General features: G+C 41.1%; 1 protein-coding gene across 1 annotated transcript in view; it reads right to left on the minus strand.

The window, feature by feature from the left end:
- Nt5c2 (5'-nucleotidase, cytosolic II) overlaps positions 1-24,646 on the minus strand; it is a 71,434-nt gene extending 46,788 nt beyond the window's left edge. Inside the window, exons 1-2 of the mRNA XM_038327652.2 lie at positions 24,587-24,646; positions 11,845-11,964 (exon numbers count right to left, since the gene is read on the minus strand). Of these exons, the coding sequence (XP_038183580.1) occupies positions 11,845-11,945 (101 nt within the window). The 5' untranslated portion in view covers positions 11,946-11,964; positions 24,587-24,646. The remainder of the gene's footprint in view (positions 1-11,844; positions 11,965-24,586) is intronic.
- Between the last annotated feature and the right edge of the window lie 145 nt (positions 24,647-24,791).

Here is a 24,791-nt window from a genome sequence, read left to right on the forward strand (position 1 = left end):
ATCAAGTATCATATACTGTATATAATTATATGATCTTTACTTTATATATGGCTGGCAACAATTGATTTGTTTACTCTAGCATGCCATAAAAACACAAATAATGTATCGACCTTATGTCACTAGGTAACAGGGAATTTTCACCTCCATTATAATCTTTATGGTGCTCTGACAAATACATGGTCTGATTCTTTGCAGCATCATTTTGTGGCACATGAAGTATTTCACAGACGTCAAGGTAACAAACTGGTGAACATTAATGATAAAAACAATTGACTATAAGGATTCTAAGCAAGTCATGCTGGTAGCCACAATCCCACCTCTTGGAAAGGAAGAGGACTGTGCACCAAAGATAGCCTCAGGTATAAAATGAGTTACATACAGTTCAGCCTGGGCTACATGAAACCTTATTTTAAAAAAAAAAAAATCATCCCAAAGTATAAAATTTATCCACTTATTTCAAAAATAGCAACAACTATTAAAGCTAGTTGATTTTGTTTACATAACCTGTGTTCTTTGTTTTGTCCCATTAGCCAACAGAGACAAACCTAAAAGACCAACTTACCCCTTTATGGTGTTTTTCTGTGCTATACTTAACTATAACTTTCTCTAAATACATAGCTCTAATATCATGCTTACCACAGGAGAAAATAAACAATAATTATGTACCCTAAATTTCAACTCTATCTAGAAATACAGTTCATCCTAAATCTAAATTTCTAAATAACTTTATTTACACGTCTGGCAAATATGCCAACATCTGAGATAATCCTCATTGTAAAATGCTTCTACCATCTGTAACAGTGTTAGAAGTCAAGAGACATGAAAGCCTTAAGAAATAGTCCTTTTTTATAACTTTCACATTTGAAAGAAAACTCTCAAATTCAAGTAATGTGATAACCATCAGAATATAACACAGAGACGTTTACGCCCTGGTTCCTCTGTTTGTTTAGTATGAAGTTCAGGAACAGAAGTAAAATCCGAGTGAGGAAGAGAGAGAACAGCAAAAAAGTGGACCAATTAATTTTACCTTATCCATAATAAATACTGATTCAATTTAAATAAATCATGGGTGCAAGACCCTAGAAGCACTTCAAAACTCCACACAAGACAAAAGAGCTCAAAGGAACATAGTCCCAGGAAAGGACAGAAATCAAATAGCTAACAGGACCTGGTAACTAACTTGTTACTCATTACAAAGGTAACAAAAGGAGAATCAAGAACTCAAGACTCCAAAACATTTGAGAAAATAATACAAAAATAAAAATTAACACAGTATTTTATGTTACAAATCAAAAAAGAAGGACTAATCACACCTGAAGTTATTTTTGCCGCCACTGTCAAGAAACAGAATCAGAGGCTGCTTTTCAATCTTTCACCCCACTTTCTAAAAGTACAGTTTATTTTTAAATGCCTTTAAAATTTTAAACTCCACTAAATTCTTTTAGGCCACTACTTCTTACTTCTAATCTTTAAACATTCTAACAAAAACAAAAGTGAGTTCTATAGGAAGAAAAACAAGGTACTTACTGCTGTCTTTCAAAACAGTGTCGTATCTTTACAGTAGATTATATAAAAACATGTTAGCTTTGGTCGGACTTTGTTCAATCTGCCTCCCTCTCCAAGCTCAGAATGGCAGCACTGCTTATTAATCTTCAGTGTATTCAATAAAAATCCTTCACAGGAAAATCAGAGACAGTGTAATAGGCACACTTACCCCTCCTTAGACATTCTCAAAGACTACTTCCTCTGGATAAGAGCACAGGATCAACAAACAAGCCCCACTGTCTCTAGAGAACTGCAGCTTATTTGTTAGAGCTGAGAGCACAGGCCCTGAGAGGCCCAGCAAATTCAGGCACAAAGCCACTAGGCTCTATCTCAGGGAATAATATCTTCAGCTTTGAAACTTGAAAACCTACTAAGAAGAGGGGGTAGAGACCAGGAAAAATTACTACTGGCCTGCGATATTTAACACTAGCTAGTTAAGGAAGGAGACAACCCAAATGCAAGGTTTTGTAAGAGACAGGAATTGTTACTGGCAAACACAGAAAAAGCTAATTTACCCCCTAAAGAGGCCCTCCAGCAGCACACAATGTGAGTTTCACAGAATGGAGCCGCCCTAGTTGGTCAAAATCATTCAAATTCATTTACTCAGAACAGGAAATGACCAGATAAATAATTTAGTTTTAGTTTTAATGAACAGTTCAATTACTTTCCCCTCTTAGAAAAGAAGCTAAGCAAGCTTCAAGGATTAAACTACTTAAACACCAACCCCAATTTCATTAACTGTTTTTAAGGAAATACCTGTGTTCAAAAATATATTATTTACCCAAAATACTCAGCTCATGTGAAAAGATATTTATAATTTTTTTTATATAAAGGGCAAATCCAGAACATTCTAAAGATTAATGACAAATCTCAGATGAAGCTAAAGTTTGAAAGAAAACTATCTGCAACATATCCTGACAAATTTAACACATAGGGTTTCTGCAGCAAGGGAAGAAGTAAGCACATCAGAGCTAGATCTAGTGGTGTAAGCCTGTGATCTCAAATACTTGGGAAGCCGAGGTGAAGGACCCAAAGTTCAAGTCCTGCTTGAGCCAAACGATGGGTTCAAGGTCAGTCTGGGCAACTCAGTAACGCTTTGTCTCTAAACAAAAACATAAACATGAGGTCAGGGCTAGGCATGGTAGAACACACCTTTAGTGCCAGCACTCGAGAGACAAAAGCAGGCAGAGTTCTGTGAGTTCCAGACCAGTGAGAGTTACAAGGTGAGACCTTGTCTCAAAAAGAAAGAGAGAGAGGTAAGTAACTGCCTATGAGCAGCCCTGTTCAATCCCTAAAAAAAAAAATTTAAAAAAAGAGAGAAAAAACAACAAAAAGCCTCAAACAAACAAACAAAAAAAGCAAAGAACATTGGGATGGAAAGTAATTCCTTTAATTTAAATTAAAAATAAACAATACATGTTCTGGGCTGGAAAGATAGCTCAGCTGATACAGCGCTTACTTAGCATACAAAGCCCTGGGTTCACTTGCCAGCACCGCATAACCAGTCATGTTGGTATATGCTACAATCTTCGAACACCTAATTTTTGACAAAGAAGCAAAAAATATCAAATGGAATAAAGAAAGCCTATTTAACAAGTGGCGCTGGCATAACTGGATATCAACATGTAGAAAAATGAAAATAGACCCATATCTATCACCATGCACAAAACTCAAGTCCAAATGGACCAAAGACCTCAACATAAAGCCAGCCACACTGAACCTTATAGAAGATAAAGTGGGAAATACACTTGAATGCATTGGCACAGGAGACCACTTCCTAAATATAACCCTAGCAGCACAGACACTGAGAGAAACAATTAATAAATAGGATCTCCTGAAACTGAAAAGCTTCTGTAAAGCAAAGGACATGGTTAACAAGACAAAAATGACAGCCTACAGAATGGGAAAAGATCTTCACTAACCCCACATGAGACAGAGGGCTGATCTCCAAAATATACAAAGAACTCAAGAAATTGGACACCAAAAGAACACATAATCCAATAAAAAAAAAATGGAGTACAGACCTAAACAGAGAACTCTCAACAGAGGAATCTCAAATAGCTCAAAGACACTTAAGGAAATGTTCAACATCCTTAGTCATCAGAGAAATGCAAATCAAAACAACTCTGAGATTCCATCTTACACCTGTAAGAATGGCCAAGATCAAAAACACTGATGACAATTTATGCTGGAGAGGTAGTGGGGAAAAGGGAACACTTCTGCATTGCTGGTGGGAATGCAAGCTGATAAAACCCCTTTGGATGTCAATGTGGCGATTTCTCAGAAAATTAGAAAGCAACCTTCCTCAAGACCCAGCAATACCAATACCACTTTTGGGTATATATCCAAAGGATGTTCAATCATGCCACAAGGACATGTGCTCAACTATGTTTACAGCAGCTTTGTTTGTCATAGCCAGAACCTGGAAACAACCTAAATGCCCCTCAATCAAAGAATGGATAAGGAAAATGTGGTACATTTACACAATGGAGTACTACACAGTAGAAAAAAACTAACAACATCTTGAATTTGCAGGAAAATGGATGGAGCTAGAAAACATTATTTTGAGTGAGGTAACCCAGACACAGAAAGATAATTATCACATGTACTCACTCATAGGTGGTTTTTAAACATAAAGCAAAGAAAACCAGCCTACAAACCACAATCCCAGAGAACTTAGACAACAATGAGGACACTAAGAGAGACTTACATAGATATAATCTACATGGGAAGTAGAAAGTAGAAAAAGACAAGATCTCCTGAAATTGGGAGCATGGGGACCCTGGGGGAGAGTTGAAGGGAGGAGGCGAGAGGCAGGGAGGAGAAGAGAGAAAAATGTAGAGCTCAATAAAAATCAATAAAATAAAAAATAAAAATAAAGATTTACTAGTCTCTCCTAACAGTCTCTCTTTGCATATAACCTGATTTTCCCCTTGAGGTCAAAAGAAAGTATTATAAACATTTCTATGTCATTTCTATGTCTCCCAGTACTAATGTGCTAAGAGAGGTACTAAGAAACTATTTATGAATGGCAAAAAATTCATTTTTATTCCTTAAATTTATATAAATAGTTTAAGAAAAAATTATTATTCAATATGTTTAAATAAAGACTGGCAATGCTTTGGAGATTTAAATTCAATTTAAGCAATAATTTCAGGGCACTGGAAAGAGAGCTCAGTGGTTAAGAGTATAAATCGCTCTTGCAGAGGACCCAAGTATGGGTCCCAGAACCTATGCAGAATAGCAGCTCAATTACCTACACACACACACACACACACACACACACACACACACACACAAAGTCAATCAATCTTAAAAGAAATGAGGGTTAGGCACAGTGGTACACATCTTTAATCCCAGCACTTGGAGGCAGAGGCAGTGAATCTCAATGAGTTTAAAGCTAGGTCTACATAGCAAGCTCTACAACAACTAGGGTTATACAGTGAGACCTATATAATTAGATAATTCAGATAAATATGTGAACTGTTTCTAAATATTTTTAAAGACAAAGAACTGCATTTTTTTCTTTTGAGACAACAGCTCATTTCTGGAGCCTAGGCTGGCCTAGAATTCACAATGTAGCCAAGCCTAGCCTCAAATTCCTAGCAGTTCTTCCTACTTTAGACTCTTGAACACTCAGATTACAGATGCAAGCCATCACACCAGGCTGTACTATTTTTTAAAGTAAGGCAAATGATTGCTTAATACAAATTCACAAGTTCATTTATCAAATTTCACTTTGACATAATAAAAAAAACTACTAAACTTACAATCTATGTTTACAAAAAGTCAACTCTCTATACTGAAGAAACTGCTTTATTATAATTATCAGAGTTCAAAATGGAAAATCCAAATACCTGATTTCAGCATCATAGGCACAGTCAACATCAGGAGTTGATGAAAAAGCAAAGGGTTCCATTCTGGATTTGAAGACTATAAATTCTGAGTTGTACTAAACACTATTAGCATCTGGACATTAAACAAACTAAGAAATGCCTTTCTAATGTGCTTCTTCCAAGTCACTATGAAACCCAAGTATCTTGGATTACCTTCTGACTACAGCATACCATATTCCAATGAAGGGTTTGGCCAGATGATTATCCTCAAATCAGAAACTGAGGTCAAACATTCTAACAATCCATCACCGTCATCTCTATGCTGATATCTAGAACACTAGCACAAAGCACACAACAATGACGACGATGATGAAGCAAGGCAGTGCGCTGGGCATTTACCTGACTAAGAGCATTTGACTTCTGTGGGTAGAGATGCAGCACAGTGGATGAGAACAGTTGCCAAGTAAACGTAAAGACCTAAGATCACATCCCTAATACCCACATAAAAAGTCAGGCATGGTGTGTGCACCTGTAGCCTCAGCACTGAGGGAGGAGAAGACAGGAGGATCGCTGGGGCTAGCTCCAACTTCAGTGAGAGGGCCTGACTCAAAAGAGTAAAAACAAAATGTTAAAGCAGGACACACATCCTTTAGTCTCCATGCATACACCATACACACATATACACACAAGAATATTTAGCTTCTTCTAAAAGAAAAATTTCAAACATCACATACAATATACAGTTTATGAGAATGATTATTACAGACTGCCTACTTTAGTCAATGACAAAAACTCAAATAAATATCTTTAATAAAGTTTCAGAAAAATACAAACAGACTTAACTAAAAACAAACAAACAAACAACTCTCTAGTGCTAGACATGTAGCTCAGGTGGCAGAGGGCTTGTACAGCATGCAAAGTCCTCTTTAAGCACTGCATAAAACTGGGCATGGGGCACAGATCTGCAATTTCAGTACTCAGGAGATGGAGACCCGAGGATCAGGAAGTTTACTGTTATTTCAACTATACAGCAGATTTGAAGCCAGTTTAGGATACATAAGAACCTACTCAAAAATAAACACACAAAGAAAGAAAGAGATAGGGAGGGAAAAGAAGGGGGGAGGGGAGAGAAAGGGAGGGGAAGGAGGAAGAGTCAACTAATAGTTTCCATTTACTGTGTTGCAGTGTCCTCCAAGGTATACTTCTATCTGGAGGGAAGCTTGGTAAGGTACAGGATGCTCTAAAGATGGGTAAACTAGTTATTCCATTCTCCTCTCTCTCTCTCTCTCTCTCTCTCTCTCTCTCTCTCTCTCTCTCTCTCTCTCTCTCTCTCTCTCTATCTATCTATCTGAGACAGGGTTTCTCTGTGCAACAGTCCTAACTGTCCTGGAACTAGCTCTTGTAGACCAGGCTGGCCTCGAACTCAGAGATCCACCTGCCTCTGCCTCCCAAGTGCTGGGATTAAAGGTGTGTGCCACCACCGCCCAGCTAAACAAACCTTTACCTTTAAAAAAAATATTTATTATTTTAAATTTTTTGTGAGCATTGGTGTTTTACCTGTATATATGTCTATGTGAGGGTGTCGGATCCTCTGGAACTGTGGTTAAAGACAGCTGTGTGCTGCCATATGGGTGCTGGAAATTGAACCTGGGTCCTCTGTAAGAGCAGCCGGAGCCCTTAACTGATAAGTCATCTCTTCAGCCCCGGGTTATAATATTTAAGCAGAATTTAAAATTGTGTTTACTTAACCCACGTGTGATAATGCATCCTAATTGCACTCGGTATGCCATAGCTCAAATACATTTCTGACTCAATTACAATGGTATTTCCTGCAATAATTTAGACAGGTTCCACACCCTACATTTTTCATAAGATAGGAGTGATATGAAACAATGGAAATAATAATAAAAGCATCTCTCAAGGTTTACAATTTTTTTTAAAACTAGTCCTCACTCTATGGGTCGTATTGGGAATTAGTTCATAACCTTTCTGCCTTGGGCTTGTGGTTGCTGATGTTATAGGTGTATTCCAGAAAACCTAGTTTAATACATTTTCAAATTTTGTTTGTTGTGCTGGTTCCCTTACTTTGCTCTCATCGGCCCCCTATGTAGGGTCAGTAGATGTTTGCTGATGTCTCCCCAGGAACAGTGTCACATACCACTACTACATATGGTTTTCTTTTTTAAATGTTTGGCTATTTGAGAGGATATGTAGCCTATGCCTGCCTCAAACTGACCCTGGCAAAACTAACCTTGAAATCCCAATCTTCCTGCCTCAGAGCTCCAAATGCCATGGTTACAGTTGAGTGACACTATGCTCAAAGAACTTAGTTTGGGTTGGGGGGAATCTCAAGCAAGGTCTCATGTCTCAAACTTTTTAGCAACAAAGAAAATATTGTTTGGAAGATTAGTTCAAGATATCTACTTTACAATTGGTAACAATAGTAAATAAAATATTGTATACTCAAAGAAGTTGAGAAATCTCTGTTGCTTTCTCCTTTTTTTTTTTTTCTTTTGGGATAGGTGATGTTATTTGAGTCGGGGTCTCATGTAACCCAGGTTAGCCTTGAACTCATTTTGTAGCCAAAATTGACCTTCAACTTCTGACCCTCTTTTCTCAGCCTCTACTCACTGCCAGCTTACTGAGAGACTTCAAATGTTCTCATGACAAAAGAATTAATGGTGAGGGGGAGTGAGCACACACACACACGCATGCACATGCACATCCATAAAAATATATGTCCAGTCGTATAGACATGTTTACACAAGCATAGGCATGTGTGCATGGTTGGAGGTCCTCTTCTCATGTTATCCTCGAGTATCTCCACCATATTTTGGAGACAGGGTCTCTCATCAACCTAAAGCTCACTAAGCAGGCTAGACTGGCTAGCCAAAGAGCTTTAGGAATCCACCTGTATTCACCTCCCCCATGTTGGCATTCCAAATGGATGCCACAAGGCCTGGTTTTTGTTGTTGTTGTTTTTAGCTTTTTATTTTATTTTTATGTGCACTGGTGCTTTGCCTGTGTATGTATGTCTGTGTGAGGATGTCAGGTCCCCTAGAAGTAAAGTTACAGACAGTTGTGAGCCGTCATGTGGCAGCTGTAATTGAACCCAAACCTCTGGAAGAGCAGTCAGCGCTCTCAACCACTGTTAAGGGTTCTGAAGATCAACTCAGGACCTCATGTCTGCATAGCAAATACCTCACCAACTAGGCTATCTTCTCAGTCCTAAGTTAATGTATGCTAATTAGTTTTATTTAGCCAGGCCATACCATACACCTACTTTAAAATATGATGTTTTGTTGTGGGATTTCGATCCATTTAGCCAGTGACTTTTGAGGCAGCAAGCCCTAGGGTGTGATCCTGTCTGTATATATGACCACTTAAGAGCTGAGGGAGAGGGAGTCACGTGCTTTTGCACTCACTCTCAGGTGGTAGGAGCCAGGAATGGTTGGTCCCCATATCTCCCCTGGGCAGAATGGCAAGATACAGCAGCTGGATCAAGGCGGTGTCTAATCTGTTGTGCATCAGTGAGTGTTTATCCCCATTTTATATCTAAGCAAATTCTTGAGACCCTTTAACAGACTCTCATGGGTTCATGAAACAATGTTTGAAATCACATACATAATTTTTGCTAATTTTAGAAAGATAGATTTTTTTAAAAACAAGTCCAAAACCCAGTTTTTTATTATTAAAAAGTATTTTATTAGGACAGAGTGATAGAGTTCAGCATTCAGAGTCCTAGGTTTAAGCCCCAGCAGAGTATTTACCTAACATATATGAGCACATCACTTCAATACCACACAAAAACCAATACAACAAACAAAATTTGAAAATGTATTAAACTAGGCTTTCTGAAATACACCTATAACACCAGCTACCACAAGCCCAAGGCAGAGATGATGTCTGCTAGAAATGGTTAATGTTTCTCTCTCCACAGTGTTAAGTTTAGCTCTGTTTCCCTTGCTAAGAATGTTCCATGTGAATGTATCCTCTAGAGGAGAGACCCTCAACCTAGGGGTTATGACCCCTTTAACAGTTGCATATCAGAAATCCTACATAGCAGATATTTACATTATGATTTATAACAATAGCAAAATTACAGTTATGAAGTAGCAATGAAATAATTTTATGGCTGGGATCAGCACAGCACAAGGAACTGTATTAAAGGGTCGCAGCATTAAGGTTGAGAACCACAGCTCTAGAACCTCAAGACTAACCAAACAATGGAACATAAATACATAGAACACCCGCGTTCATTAGAGTATTTGTGCTCTACTTTCTTTCACTCAAGGATGGGGTCTCACGTAGCCTAAGATGAACTCAAACTTGCTATGTAGCTGAGGAAAACCTTGAACTTACTCTTGTCTTTGCCTTCAGAGTACTGAGGTTACAGGTGTGTGCCACCATGCCTAATTTGTGCTGTGCTAGGGATCAAACCCAGGACTCTGTGCAGCTAGGCAAGCACTCTGACAACAATGCTATATCCACAGCCCTGTGTTTTCTTTACACATATAAACATGTTGTTTTAAAGCCCAAGAGATAGCGCACTGGGTAAAAATGCTTGCTGCACAAGCCTTAATAACCTGAGTTTACTCTCTGGAAATCACAGTATAAGGAGAGAATCAACTCCTGAAGGTTATCTTGTGACAGCCATAAATGAGAATACACACTCACACATACATATCACATACATTCACAATAATATAATAAACAACAGTAGCTCACAACTGTCTTTAGTAGTAGTAACATTTAACATTTAAAAAAAATACAATAAAAATTTAAGTTTTAAAATTCTGTTCTATTCTTGAATTCCTATGGCACATACGAACACACTGCACAAAAGGAAAGTCATCAATACCCACTATGTAATTTGGAGACTTGACAGGAACAAGAAATTTTTTCATTTTTGCAGGGCTTAAAGAACAACAGCCTTGTACCCAGTATACAGAGTGACCTACCATTAGTGAAGTATCATTAGCATACATTAAAAATCAACTACTAACCAGGCTACATTTTCACTCCTTAATTCTATTCTTTTCTGGGTAGAAAGGCAAGATCAGAACTATAGAACATTTTTAAATAAAAACTAATATTGTAAACAAAATTGATATTTTGTATTTTGTGTTTTTCTCTTTGTTTTGAGACAAGGACTCCTGTAATCCCAGGCTGGCCTTGAACTCATTATCCTCCTGTTTCCACCTCCCAAGTGCTGAGATTACAGGTGTGCATTACCACACGTGGGTTAAGTAAACACAATTTTAAATTCTGCTTAAATATTATAACCCGGGGCTGAAGAGATGACTTATCAGTTAAGGGCTCTGGCTGCTCTTACAGAGGACCCAGGTTCAATTTCCAGCACCCATATGGCAGCACACAGCTGTCTTTAACCACAGTTCCAGAGGATCCGACACCCTCACATAGACATATATACAGGTAAAACACCAATGCTCACAAAAAATTTAAAATAATAAATATTTTTTTAAAGGTAAAGGTTTGTTTAGCTGGGCGGTGGTGGCACACACCTTTAATCCCAGCACTTGGGAGGCAGAGGCAGGTGGATCTCTGAGTTCGAGGCCAGCCTGGTCTACAAGAGCTAGTTCCAGGACAGTTAGGACTGCTGCACAGAGAAACCCTGTCTCAGATAGATAGAGAGAGAGAGAGAGAGAGAGAGAGAGAGAGAGAGAGAGAGAGAGAGAGAGAGAGAGATTTAAAATTATTATCAGTTTATAGTTTATAAATTTATAGTACCTAAAAATTTTATCCTCAGAGGTAAAAGCACTTGCTGCGAAAGTCTGGTGACCTGAGGCAATCCCAGATGCCACATAAAGAAGGGAACAGATGTCACAGATTGTCCTCTAACTTCTCCATGTGTACTGTGGCATGGCCACATACATGCACACAGGCACATGCCCACACGTCATCATCAGCATCAGCATCATCATAAATAAGTTTAAAAACTAATGTCAGTCTTAGCGAGGCATGATGGCATGTGCCTATTCTCCAGCTACTTGGAAGGTGAGAATGGACAAGCACTTCGGTCTACGTATTCAAGGCCAGCCTGGGCAACACACCAAGACCCCATCTTTTAAAAAAGAAAGAAACGTGGATATAGTGGTGCATATCTGTATTCACAGCACTTGACAAGTGGAAGCAGGAGGACTCTCATGAGTTCAGTGCCAGCCGGGACCATGCGAGACAACCAAGATGAAGGAAAAGGAATTTCAATCCAATTACCTAGGTGCAATTGTCTAGCAAATAAAGACTTTCCTCAGGATTTTTACCAGTAGTTATAAGCAGCATACAGTGTGCTATAGATAAAATCCTGAATGTCACTATATTCGAACCACTAGGAATATGCTCTATGATAAATACTTAACATCTCTGTATATGAATTTCATCATCTGAAGAGCAAGAACAGAAAGTACAGTCTTCCTAGAAATGCTGAGGATGACACTCTTACCGGTGATAGGCTTCTCGTCGATACTTTTTCAAGGCATGTTTATCCATGTTAGCAGGTACATCCGCTGCATTCTGTAATCGATCACTCCAGGAAGTTGTCATTTTATTTGTATAATGAATTCTAAAAGAGAAAATCAACAATTTAATAGTTAGTTATTGACACGGGTACACTAACATGCCATTTAAAATGACAGCTGTAAGATGCACACCTTTAGTCCCACACTCAGGAGGCAGAGACAGGATGATCTCTGTGAGTTTGAGGCTAGACTGGTCTACAGAGAAAGTCCCAGGATAGCCAGAGCTACACAAAGAACCCGTCTCAAAAAAGACCAAAAAAAAAAAAAAGAGAGAAGAAAAGAAAATTTTAAAAAGGTGCAAATTCCATCCCATCAGGAAAAACATCCATCGGGAGCAGAGCAGAGAGCTGAGTATCTCTGCTTTAAGTACTTTGACAAGTAGGCTATTTTACTTTCTTAAAGTTTTCACTTGTTCATTTTACTGTGTTTTTACTACTGTGGAGATCAAACCCAAAGCTTCACACTACTAAGCAAATATTCCAAAGCTGAGTTACACTTTTATTAAAATACCCATGTTTGTGAAAACATCTAGAATATTACATTATAACATTGCCTTCATAGAAGCGGTGCAGCTGTGATATCTCCCACTCTAAAGACCAAGAGATCAGGCCAATTAACATTCCTTCATGGAGGGAAGATTTAGGGACTGCATGAAATCCACCACTCAAGATTATATACGAGATTATGTAAGGGTAGTCCTTACTGTACATAGAACTTTACAATGGTATAGCTGCCCGAGAGCCTCTCAAGAGACTAGACAGGTCACAGGTCCTAGGAGAGAACATACTATTATTCTGCTAAATGACCATGGTATCAAGCCAACACATAGTGACTTACTGCTATACTCGAATTAGTGCATCTCTCAACCTTCAGCAGAGAAACAACTTCTTGCAGTAGCCAGACATTAACTTAGACCCAAAATGAGCCAAAGTGCAAGTAAGAGACTACAAAGTACTCTGCCACATAGGAAACATCTGTGTCACAATCCTCCCAAGGTCCAGGGGTCATTGTGGAAGAGGGGGTGGAAACACTAAGAACCAAGGCAACTTGGGTTACATAGTGAGTTTCAAACCAGCCTGGCCAAAAGACCTTGTCTCAAAAAGTGGGATTAAGGCCAGCAAGATGGCTCAGTGGGTTAAAGGCACTTGGTACACAAGCCTGGCAACTTGAGTTTGATTCCCAGAACCCACATAGAGGTAGGAGAGCTGGCTGCAAAACTGTCTTCAGACTGCCGCATATGTGCCATGGTATGCACACCCACACAGACATCATGCACATGAACACATGGTTGTATGGACTGCAGGTATGTCTGTGTACCACAGACATGTCTAGTGCTCTCATAAACCAGAAGAGAGAATCAGATCCCCTGGACTGTGTTACAGACAACAGTAAACCACTATGTGGGTGCTGGGATCAAACCCATATTCTCTGGAAGAGCAGCCAATGCTCTGAACTGCTAAGGCATCTCTCACGCCCCTTATAATTTTTTTAAAGCATAATTAATAGGGTGGGACCAGAGGCAGCTCCATGGAAAAGCACTTGCCTAGAACACTTATGGCCCTGGGTTCAATCCCAATATCATGAAAAATCAAGTTCAAAAAAATTTTTTAAATTGTACCTAAGTCATGACCAACAGCTTTTTGCACCCCCACGCCTTTTTCTGTTTTAGTGTTGGGGACTGAACCTTGAGCTGGGAGTATGCTATGCAAAGCACTCTACCACTGACAGACTTTCATTCAATTCATTTTTTAATCCGTAGATATTCATACCATTTGCCCCAAATTGTACAATAAATTGTTGTCAAAGCCAACACTCAAAAGATTTTTTTTATCACAATGGCTAAGAGCAATTGCTGTTCTTGACTACAGTTCCCAAATCAGGCAGCTCACCACCCCTGTGCTCCACGTTAGGGGATGTGATACCCTCTTCACCTTCACATACAACACACACACACACACACACACACACACACACAGAGAGAGAGAGAGAGAGAGAGAGAGAGAGAGAGAGAGAGAGAGATAAACACCAATACACACATATCTGCATACTAAAGGGATGGTTAGTTCCAAGGGGGTGGGAACACTACTCACATTTTTGCATATAACACTTCAAATGATGCCTTTGATCATCAGTCTCTCAATGCCTGTCTCTGTCTGTCTCTTTCTTTCAACTCTAAGCCCCATGATGCTGAAACTCTACTTTCAGGACTATTCCAAACATCACACACAGTAAACTTTGTACACAGACAGAACTACACGCATCCCCTCCTATATATAGGCATGGTAGTTCATACTTGTAATACCAGCATTTGGGAGGCTGAGGCAGGAAGATTGCCAAAGTTCAAGACCAGCCTTAGGCTACATAGTGAATTCCAGAATAGCTTGAGCTACAGTGAAAGATCCTGTTTCTAATAGCTGTCTCAGTACGTACACACATACACACACACACACAATGTACACAATATGTAAAAATAAATGAACTGCTAAACCTCTACATTTCAAGTTCTGTGTTTCAAAAGCTAATTTGTATACAAACCTGAAAACCCAAAAATACTGCCCACATTCCTTTTAATGCTCTAATTGTAAAAGTCTTACCCTTGATTCACAAATGTGTACAAATTCTTGCTTGATTAATGTAATAATATTTTGCTAACCTTTCAACATGAGGCTTTAGAACAAAAGGTTCCTTGTTCTCTGGTGGAAAATAACAAAGTTGAGAGGACTGTGTCCAGAGAGAATGTAGTACCTGTTGCCTTGACAATTTGTTTTTCTGTTTCAAGCAACAGCCTTCTCCTATCTGTACTCTGAAATTCTAGTTGGAAACATAAATTTATCAGGGCATACTGGCCTGCAGTAACAGCAGGAAGACAGGGAATTCACGGCTAACCACAGCTTCATAGCAAGTTTGAGGCCAGCCTGGAATACATGAGACTGTCTCCAAAAAAGAAGTGTAAGGTGTGAAGAACAGTGCCTGACATGCAGAAACGCTCGAACCCACAATGCACTTCATGCTTAGAAAAACATCTAGTCAATTTCTACTTCCAGGTCCAAAACTTCACGATTCCCATCACATGCCAAAGGGTCTCACCATATAATAAATCTTCCATGTCAATTTAAGTAAAATTAAATTTAATCTACTATCCATAGACACACTATTCAAGAACTAATTCATAAAATCCACCTCAAAAGCAAACCAGAGGCAAGAAGACAGCTCAGTCAGTACAGTGCTTACCTACACACAATGAAGACCTTTCCTCCAGAGCATGACCTGAGCTGAACTCCCAGCGCCTACTGGACAGAGCCCAACAAGAGACCCTGTTTCAAAAGAGGTAAATGGCATTTCTGAAAATGACACCCTAAGTCGTCACAAGCTCATACACTCACAAAAATAAACATAAATTGAACAAACACAAAACAAAAAAATAACATGGGACTAAGATGCAGTTCATTTAGTAGAAATGCTTATCTAGCAAGCATGAGCATAAATTGGGTATAGTGATGGATGCCTGTAATCCAAACACTCAGGGTGAAAACAAGATTAGGAATTCAAGGTCATCTTCAGCTACACAGGGAGTTCCCAGCAAATCTGGGCTGCATGAAACTTTGTCATAATAAGTAAGTAAATAGTGTGCAACTCTGGGGTAGAGCATGCGCTCACCTCCCATGCACAACCTGGGAAGTTCAGTCTCCAACACTGCAGAAAAGAGTAAGAAGAAATTGGGGGCTGAGGATGTGGAGCTAGTAGAGTGCTTGCCCTGCATGCACAGAAGCCCTGTGTCCAATGTGTCATACCAGGCATGGTGCTGCAGCCTGCAATCCCACCACTCAGAGGGAGAGCGAGAAATTTCAGGTCATCTTTGGCTATGTAGTTTTTTAAAGACAGCCTGGGTTGCATGAGACCCTGTCTCAATATAATATTAATAATACAAATAAAAAACAAATCAGATCTTTCACATTCCACATTCTGCATGTTAAGATTATAATGAACCTATCTTGTCTTTATTAGCTCACAGCGTCATTTCATGACAAACAACAGTGGAAAGAGAAGGTAGAAAATAAATGCTACTCGAGCGCCATGTTAAAGACAGACAAAGCAGGAAAAGGTGAGCATTGTCTATAAATTTAAGAAAGAGGGCAAAATTGAAAAATCTTTTAAAAGACAAGAAAGAGAAAAAACACAGTCCATAACTCCATTAACAGCTCATTTATTCCAAACATATACATTTAACCTAAATCAAAACATAAAGAAATTATTGAACAAATCCAAACTGAAAGACATTCAACAAAACTAAGCTATTCTCAAAATATATCAACATCAAAAAAGAAAAAAACCAATAAAAAGCTGGAGAGTTGTACCTCAAAAGTAAACTGGGGGGACTCAGTGGTAAGAGTCTAAAGCCCTAGGTTCAATTTCCGGCGTGTGCGCACACACAGACACACACACAAAACCCTAAAGGGTATAAAATACAATTAATTACTAAATCCTGGACTAGGAGAAGAGTGACATAACCTACAGTACCAAGCAACTTAAGAAGCAAAAGCAGAACAGAATTGTCAACCTGGGAAATACAGTGACCTTGATTCCAAATTACAGACTGGTGCGGGAGAATTGTCTGTATTCTGTCAATCATGTTTTAAATAAACGCTGATTGGCCAGGCAGGAAGTATAGGTGGGACAACCAAACAGGAAGTCGAGTCGGGGTGATGAGAGCAGGAGAATGCTGAGAAGGAGGAAGCCCATTTTTTCCCAGTCCTGCCCAGACTACCTAAGAAGCAAGATGTGTCCTACCCCGCTGAGAAAGGTATCCAGTTATGTGGCTAACATAGATAAGGATAATGGGTTAATATGTTATAAGAGCTAATGGGCCAATCAGTTTACAAATTATGGAGACTTCTGTGTGAGTTTCTTTGGGCTTACGGACTGTGGGAACTTGGCAGGACAGCAACCCCAACAAGCAAGGCCCTCATGTTACAACAGACAACACACCCAATGCCAAAAAGTTCCAAACCAGCACTAGAAATAAGAATTAACCAAATAACTCATGATGTTTTGAGTTTTATGTTTGTTTAGTTTTTTATGTTGAGCTCCAAGCCAGGATCTTATACACACCAGGCAAGCACTCCACCATGGAGCTGTATACAATTCCAGCACCAAGAAATTTTCAACATTACCTGAAAATCAGATAGTAATGTTATACTCATCTTCAAATTTTTATGTATGTGTATGGGTGTCTTATGTGCGTATATCTGCATCATGTGCATCATTAGTACCTGAAGAGGTGAGAAGACTCTATCAGCTCCATCGGAACTAGAGTTAAAGATAGTTGTATGCAAACATGGAGGTGCTGGGAACCGAACCCAGGTCCTCTGGAAGAACCACTAGTGCTCTTAACCACTGAGCCATCTCTCCAGTCCAATGTTACACTATTTTTTGTTTTTAATTGAGCTATACATTTTCCCCCATGCCCTTCTTTCCTCAACTCTCCCCTTCCACGCTCCTCCCATTACGCTACTTTTTTTTTTTTTTTTTTTTTTTTTTTTTTTTTTTTGGTTTTTCGAGACAGGGTTTCCCTGTAGTTTCTAGAGCCTGTCCTGGAACTAGGTCTTGTTGATCAGGCTGGCCTCGAACTCAGAGATCCGCCTGCCTCTGCCTCCCAAGTGCTGGGATTAAAGGCGTGCGCCACCACCGCCCGGCTTAGCTACTTTTTAAAGTGATAATAGCATTGTAGTTTTGTAGGGCACTCTTCTTATGTTATTTATATCAAAATTTTAAAGAATGAAATGCCTTTATGCTTATAACTTATTTTTAAGTGGTTCTAGATTTAAAACATTGTATGTAAAGCCAATGGCTCAACAGTAAAGGCAAGGGATCTGCTACCAAGCATGACAACCTGCATTTGATCCCCAGAACCCACATGGTTGAAGAAGAGACCTCTACACACACCCCCAGAGGAACACATGTACTTCCCTCACACACAAAATAAATAAATGTAAAAAAAAAAGTTCAAATTATATGCAACAATATAAAGTAAGATAGCCATTGTTACTTACTGGTAAGTCCAGGTGAAAAATATAAAAGAATTTATTAGACCATCAGTAATTTCTATAGAATTAAAACTTTCAAATAAATTTGGATAAAAATGTAAACTGATGCACAGAAGAAAAAGTAATGAAAACCACACAAGAGCTATTGGCAACACAACTGAAAGAAGACTTAGACCTCAGCGCTGGAAGCTGGGTGTAGTGACACACTGACCCCAGCACTAGGAAGACAGAGGAAGAAGAAACAGGAGTTCAAGGTCGTCTGTGCCAGGCTGGGTTCCTTAAGAATCTGTCTCAAGGGCTGGAGAGATGTCTCAGTGGTTAAGAGCATTGTCTGCTCTTCCAGAGGTCCTGAGTTCAATTCCCAGCAACCACATGATGGCTCACAACCATCTGTAATGAGGTCTGGCGCCTTCTTCTGGCCTGCAGGCATCCACACAAACAGAACATTGTGTACATAATAAAATAAATATTAAAAAAAAAAAAGAATCTGTCTCAAAAACAAAACAAAACAATCAATGACAGAAAATTGAGTAAGTTTTCCAGTAGAGGATCAAGGAGAAAACTGTTTAAAAGAAAAAAAGTAGGGAGGGGTATAGTGGCACTCCTGGAATCCCAGCATTTGGAAGCAAAGACAGGAGTATTACCTGGAATTGGAGGCCAGCCGTGAGGATCACTTCAAATGAGAGGCAGACTACTTTACATGGTGAATTCCAGACTAGCCAGGGCTACTATTAAAAACCGTATCTCAAAAAAGCAAAACAGAACAGGGGCATCCAGATTACTCTGCAGATAAAGGTGTTCTCTACCAAGCCTTATGACCTGAGTTCAATCTCTGGGTCCCTCATGGTGGAAGAAGAGAACCAATACCCACAAGTTGTCCTCTGTCCTATGTGTACACAAAGGCATGTTCCTGCATGTGCATGCATGTGGGGGTGTGTTTACACACAGTAAATAAAATGTAATTTAAACAAAAAAGAAAAAAGAAAAAGAGAGGGAGGAAAAACAATTTTATTACATTTATTTATCACGGGGAGGGGGCATTTGTGCCACAGGATGTACATGGGCCTTGGAGGGTAACTGTGGAACTAATTCTCTTCTTCCACTGTCAACCACAGGGGTCAAACTCAGGATGCCAAGCTTGCAAGGCTACTGCCTTTACCTGCTGAGCCACCTCTCTGCCCCAAGGGAAGAAAAATTTTGAGTGTGGTGTCAAAGACCTATAATCCCAGCTATTCTGGAGGCTGAAAGCAGGCAGACTTTAAATTCAAGATTGGCCTGGGTTACAGGGCAATTTCTAGGCCAGCCTGTACAACTTGTGGAATACTTTATCAAAACAAAACATTTGGGGAGGGGAGGCTGAGATTATGTTCAGTGGTAGAGCCCCTGCCTAGCATGCACAAGCTCCCAGTACCACAGTAAGACACATACATTACATATTAGATGTTCCAGCAACTAAAACAAGGAACTTTAAAAATATGTATTTCTCCCTAAAAGCCAATAGCCTATCTAACAAAACCCTAGTACCAGGTATAGGCAACTTCCTTTAAAGTTGTGTATTGGGGGAGGGGGTTGGAGGGATGGCTCAGCAGTTAAGAGCACTCACTGGCTGCTCTCTTCCAGAGGACCTGAGTTCAACTCCCAGCAACCACATGGTGGTTTACAAACATCTATAATAGAATCTGATGCCCTCTTCTGGCCTGCAAGGATACATGCAAGTAGAGCACTCATATACATAAATAAATATATCTTAAAATTGTCAGAGAAGCCCAAGAGACCCCAAAAGTAAAGCTATTGCCAATGCCCTTGAGAGCCTCCCAAAAACTGAAGGTAAGACCCTACTGCTGAAGACATCACATACTTCAGCTAGAGGACTTGGAGGACCTGACATAGACATGACCTAGTCTCCTTCCCAAGGACTAGCTCTTACAGCATCTGAAGAAGTAATGCAGCTGCCAAGAGAGAAAACTATCAACAGTCCTAACAACTGTAATGCCTATGAACTATGACAATGACCAAACTGACAAGTAACTAGACTTCTGGCCACTCAACGGGAGGAATTCATGCTTGGCACTGTAACCCTAGCCAGGTAGCTGTGGCTGGGGAGGACACGGAACCTAAAGGGGACCCTATTCCTGCCAATTCCTAAACATTGTAACTTCTAACTGTACTCTAAACACTTGTCCTTATTCTAACAGGTAGTGTAGTTCTCACCCTCCTCAAGGATGCTTCCTCCATATTCCTCTCCCTCTCTCTCTCTCTCCCTTTCTTTCCCCCTCTCCTCCCTCTCCCCCTCCCTCTCCCCCTCCCTCCCTCCCTCTCTCTCTCTCTCTCTCTGCCCAGCTAACAGATCTACAACACAACCCACAACCCCTACACCTAAGGCTCAGAGTGTGGAAGAAGAAGGAACTCTGAGCCAAAGCATCACCGTATCTGTTGTGAGACAGTGTCTGTTTACATGTGACAGGGATGCTGCACCCATGGACACTCAACAATATGGCTGCCTAAACAAGACCTGAAAAAAAATATTACTATCAACTGACATGCCAACATGGATGGGGAAATCTCACAAGGCCCACTCTAATATGAAGAGCTATAGGGAATTAATAGTTGCTAAGAAAGTCAGAATCAGTCTTCTTTAGGGATGAGCTCCCTGACAGGTTATTCAATTCCAAGTAGTCAACTCTAAATATATACAGATATCAGCAATACTAAATGAACTCACCAAGTTATATTAATAAATTTGTTAGGAACACATATATGTAACAATAATAAAGAAGAGACTATGAATTTGAGAAAGGGGGTGCACTGGAGGTGTGGAGGGGTTAAAGTAGGAAGATTATATATAGTACTCACGTATAAAATTCTCAACAAAAAAGAAACTAGTTAAATAAATTATTGTTTTTTTGAGACAGGGTCTTGGATCCTAGGCTGGCCTTGAACTCCATGTGTGGCCAATGACCTTAAGCTCCTGATCTTTCTGCTTTCATCATTGCTGGCCTCACTTTTTTTTTATAAGACATTAAGTTTCAGGTGCCAGATTTCCCAAGTAGATCCTGTCATACTGGCTATTTCGTGTGACATTCCTGGTAATAGTTCCCAGCCAACAAAGCCACACAAATGGTAGAACAAATCATTCATTCATCTCCAAATCAACTTCATCTTTCTGTTTCTGTACTCAGCATAAAAAGGGGGAGTATTTTTGCTATCTATCCTGCTACTAGAGGATTTACTGCTGTTGGGTTTTTATTGTTGCTATTTTCTGAAAACCTTGGCAAACAATAACCACAGGATGCAATCAAATTTCAATAGTTACATAAAACAGGGCATGTTGGCTCTCACCTGTAATTCCAACCCTGCAGAGGTTGAAGCAGGAGACTAGAAGGTTGGAGGCTAGCCTGAACTGAGTGCCAGACCTGCTTAAGAGACAGTGAGATCCCCATTTCAAGCCTCCTTCCCTTACACCCCCTCAAAAGATAATTTTTTTATGACTTAGTGGGGCTGGAGAGATAGCTGAGTGAATAAGCACATTTGCTGCTCTTTGGGAGAACCGGAGTTCAGTTCCCAGCTCCCACATGCTGGCTCACCACCATATGCAACTCCAGCTCCAGACCCAATGCCCTCTTTTGATATTGATAGGAACCAGGCACACAAGTGGTGCATATATATACACACAGGCAAAACACACATAAAAGATGAATAAATCTAATTAAAAAAATACTTAGTGGGTCAAATGACAAGATTTTAGTACTCCATGGCAATTTGTTACCAACTTTATTTAATGCAATTAACTTCCTGGGTTTGACCTAAAAAACTCAACCCAAACCAATAAATAAATAAATAAATGATTCTCTTTATTCATTCTGCTCTAGCTCCAAAGAATCCAAGTAGCATTATCTTATAAAGAGCTTACCAGAACATTCTGGCTTTATCTCGTACTACTGCCCTTAAAATGTATACACAAGGCCTTCTCCTGGCTGAGAGTAGTGTTTGCTACTCACACATCACCTAACATATGCCTTGGTAGTTAACATTTCCTGTTAGATGTTGTCATAAAAGCTAAAAACATCATGTCAACAAAAATTTACCAAAAGCACGCACGCCAGGCGCTGCCTACTGCAGTGCAGAAAGGCCTGTTACAAAGCATCACAACTGAAAATTCCGTGAGGGCCCTAGAAATGTGGACAGCACAGTGGCAATATGTACACAGCAATCCTCACAAATGAAATCTGAGATCACCCATGGTGGCTCACTTTACAATCCAAGCACTTGAGAAGCTTACGCAGGTCGACTACAAAGTGAGACCTTATCTCATAAAGCTAGAAACAAATAGCGTTAAACATAAATACCATGATAAGATTTAGGCACATTGTTTTTTGTTTTGCTTTAACTGAGTTAAGCTTTTTGGAAAGAGTGAAGCAGTAGCACACAACCTTTCTTTTTTTTCAAGCCCAGGCAAGCATGATGGTTCATGCCTATAATCCCAGCACTTTGGAGAGCTGAGGTAGAAGGATCCCAAATTGGAGGCCAGCCTAAATCACACAGTCAATTCAAGGTGTGTGGGTGGGTCCTAGGCCAGGGGGGAAAGGAGCACATCATGAGCACTTAATGAGTCTCTATCTCAAAGTAAAATAAAAAAGGACTGGGATACAGTTCAATAGACGACTACATTGCCTAGCCTAAGCTTGACCCAAGTTCAATTTCCAGTGGAGAGAGAAATCAATCTTACACAGTCTTTTAAAAATTATTTTTGGCTTTATTGTTGCTGCTGCTGTTTTTTTGAGGCAGGGTCTCTAGTAGCCCTGGACTTGCTGTGCAGACCAGGCTGACCTTGAACGCAGAGATCCACCTGCCCCTGCCTCTCCAATGTACCACCACACCAAACCGAGAGCCTACAGTTTAGAGCAGGCCAAGTAGTGTGTTCCCCAGTACTCTGAAGGCTGAAGCAGGGTTTTTAGGACAACCTGGAATGCATAACACCACCCTGTCTCATGAAAACCTCAAATAAACAGCAATAACGACATTCACGCCAACTTTTTCTAAATACCATATTTTGTACACTACTTTCCTCATACAACAAAGTCTTGTCACATAAAAGAACACTCCTCCTCTTAACAGTACTCCATAATCTGGCTTTCTTCATCTAGTAAGGCCAGCAGGTACTCTGAGTATTCGTATTAATCTTACTGAAGTTATAAACTTCTGGCTGACTGTACGTTTTCATAGAACAGAGCCTTGAAGGACATCATCTTATTTTACAGATTAGCTGGTTCTAAATTCTAGGTTGAGAATAATGCAACCACCAAAACTACTTAATTTGTTTCTTGCTTTCATTGAGCTTTTTGGTAAAAGTGAAGCAACAAGACTATTTTTCAAGCCCACGCATGGTGAAACAAGTCTGCTAACACCTGCACTTAGGGAAGCTGAGAGAGAAAGATCCCAGGTTCGAGGCCACTAGGATACATACACAGCCTGTTTAAGGCCCACAGAACAGATTCACGCTGTAATGGAAATGCTCTTCGAAAGTATGTGTGGTGGTATCAATCCGAGTATCAACGGCCCAGAATAATCACTTTGCCACTGCAAGACACCCTCAAAGCTTCTATTTCAATTTCTAACTAGCTGCATTCTTGAACTGAACCTCCAAGGCCAGATGTCTTCATTTGGATCAATTCTAAAGCACTGATGGAAAATGCTAAGGTGACTACTGAAGCCTTTCCTGTAGTCACTATGTCTTCCATTAATGGCACTGTTTTAACACCCTCCCCTTCACATGCCGGCTAAGAAATTTACATTCCTTAAGAAATAGCATGGTCGTTATGAAACAATGTGTGGACGGGCGCGGGCAGAGACGTGGTGGAGCACACGCAATCGTGTTTAGTGACTAGTCATTTCAGAGCGCTGTAGTAGAGCACAGCCCTCAACCAGCCGGGCTGTTAACTCCTACACAGACCTTCATCTACTGCTTTCAACAGCCAGGGCCAGGCAAAACCAATAGCCCAAAGTGTTGTAGTAACAGGCCCCAGGTGGCATATCGCCCTGCGGGGCTTCGGGGGCCCCAGGAAAAAGGCAAGGGACAGACCGCCCCAAACGTCTTTTGGGGGCGACTTGCAATCGCTGTGAGCGTTTCAGGAAGTGCCGCACACCACAGAACTGGCTGTGGGCCATTCCAAGGCTGGGTCCAGACCCTACCAGGCTTGCAGTCCCCGGGAGAAGCCCCGCGCCCGCCCCACGACGAGAACGGAGGCGAGACTGCCCGCCGAGGGGACGACTGGGGATGGAGAGCGGCGCTGGCCCGCTCCGCAAGAAAGGCGGGGTCCCAGCGAGCCGACGCCGGGGAAACAATGGCGCGAGCGTGACGTGGGCCGGGGGCGTCGCCGCCGCGCGGGGAAGGGGCTGCGGCCGGGCGAGGGCAGCCGGGCCGGGGGCGTGCGCCACCCCAGGGTGCTGAGGCCGCTGGCGCGCGGGCGGATCCGGGCCCGGGAAGGGGCCCTGAGGAAAAGACGCCCCGGGCGGGCAGCAGGGGCCGCGGGGTCGCGCACTCCGCCGCGCATCCTCCCCAGCCCGCTCGCTGGCTCGCCGCCCGCTCCAATCCCCCCTCCCGCCGCGGTGCCGCCGCACTCACCGGCCCCGCCGCACCGCAGCAATCCTAGCGCGCAACTGCCGCAGCCGCCTCGGCGCGCGCCCTCCCCGCCCCCGCCGCCCCGGCGCCGCCCCCAGCTCGCGCCCGGCCAGGGACCAGCGCTCTGTTCCGTACTCGGGCTGTGCCGCAAAAGCCGGCCACGGCGTTGCTCTCTGGAGGGTGGGCCTGCCTCAGCCCCTCACAGTGC

Source organism: Arvicola amphibius, chromosome 1 (assembly GCF_903992535.2).
Source record: "Arvicola amphibius chromosome 1, mArvAmp1.2, whole genome shotgun sequence".
Classification (NCBI taxonomy): Eukaryota; Metazoa; Chordata; class Mammalia; order Rodentia; family Cricetidae; genus Arvicola; species Arvicola amphibius.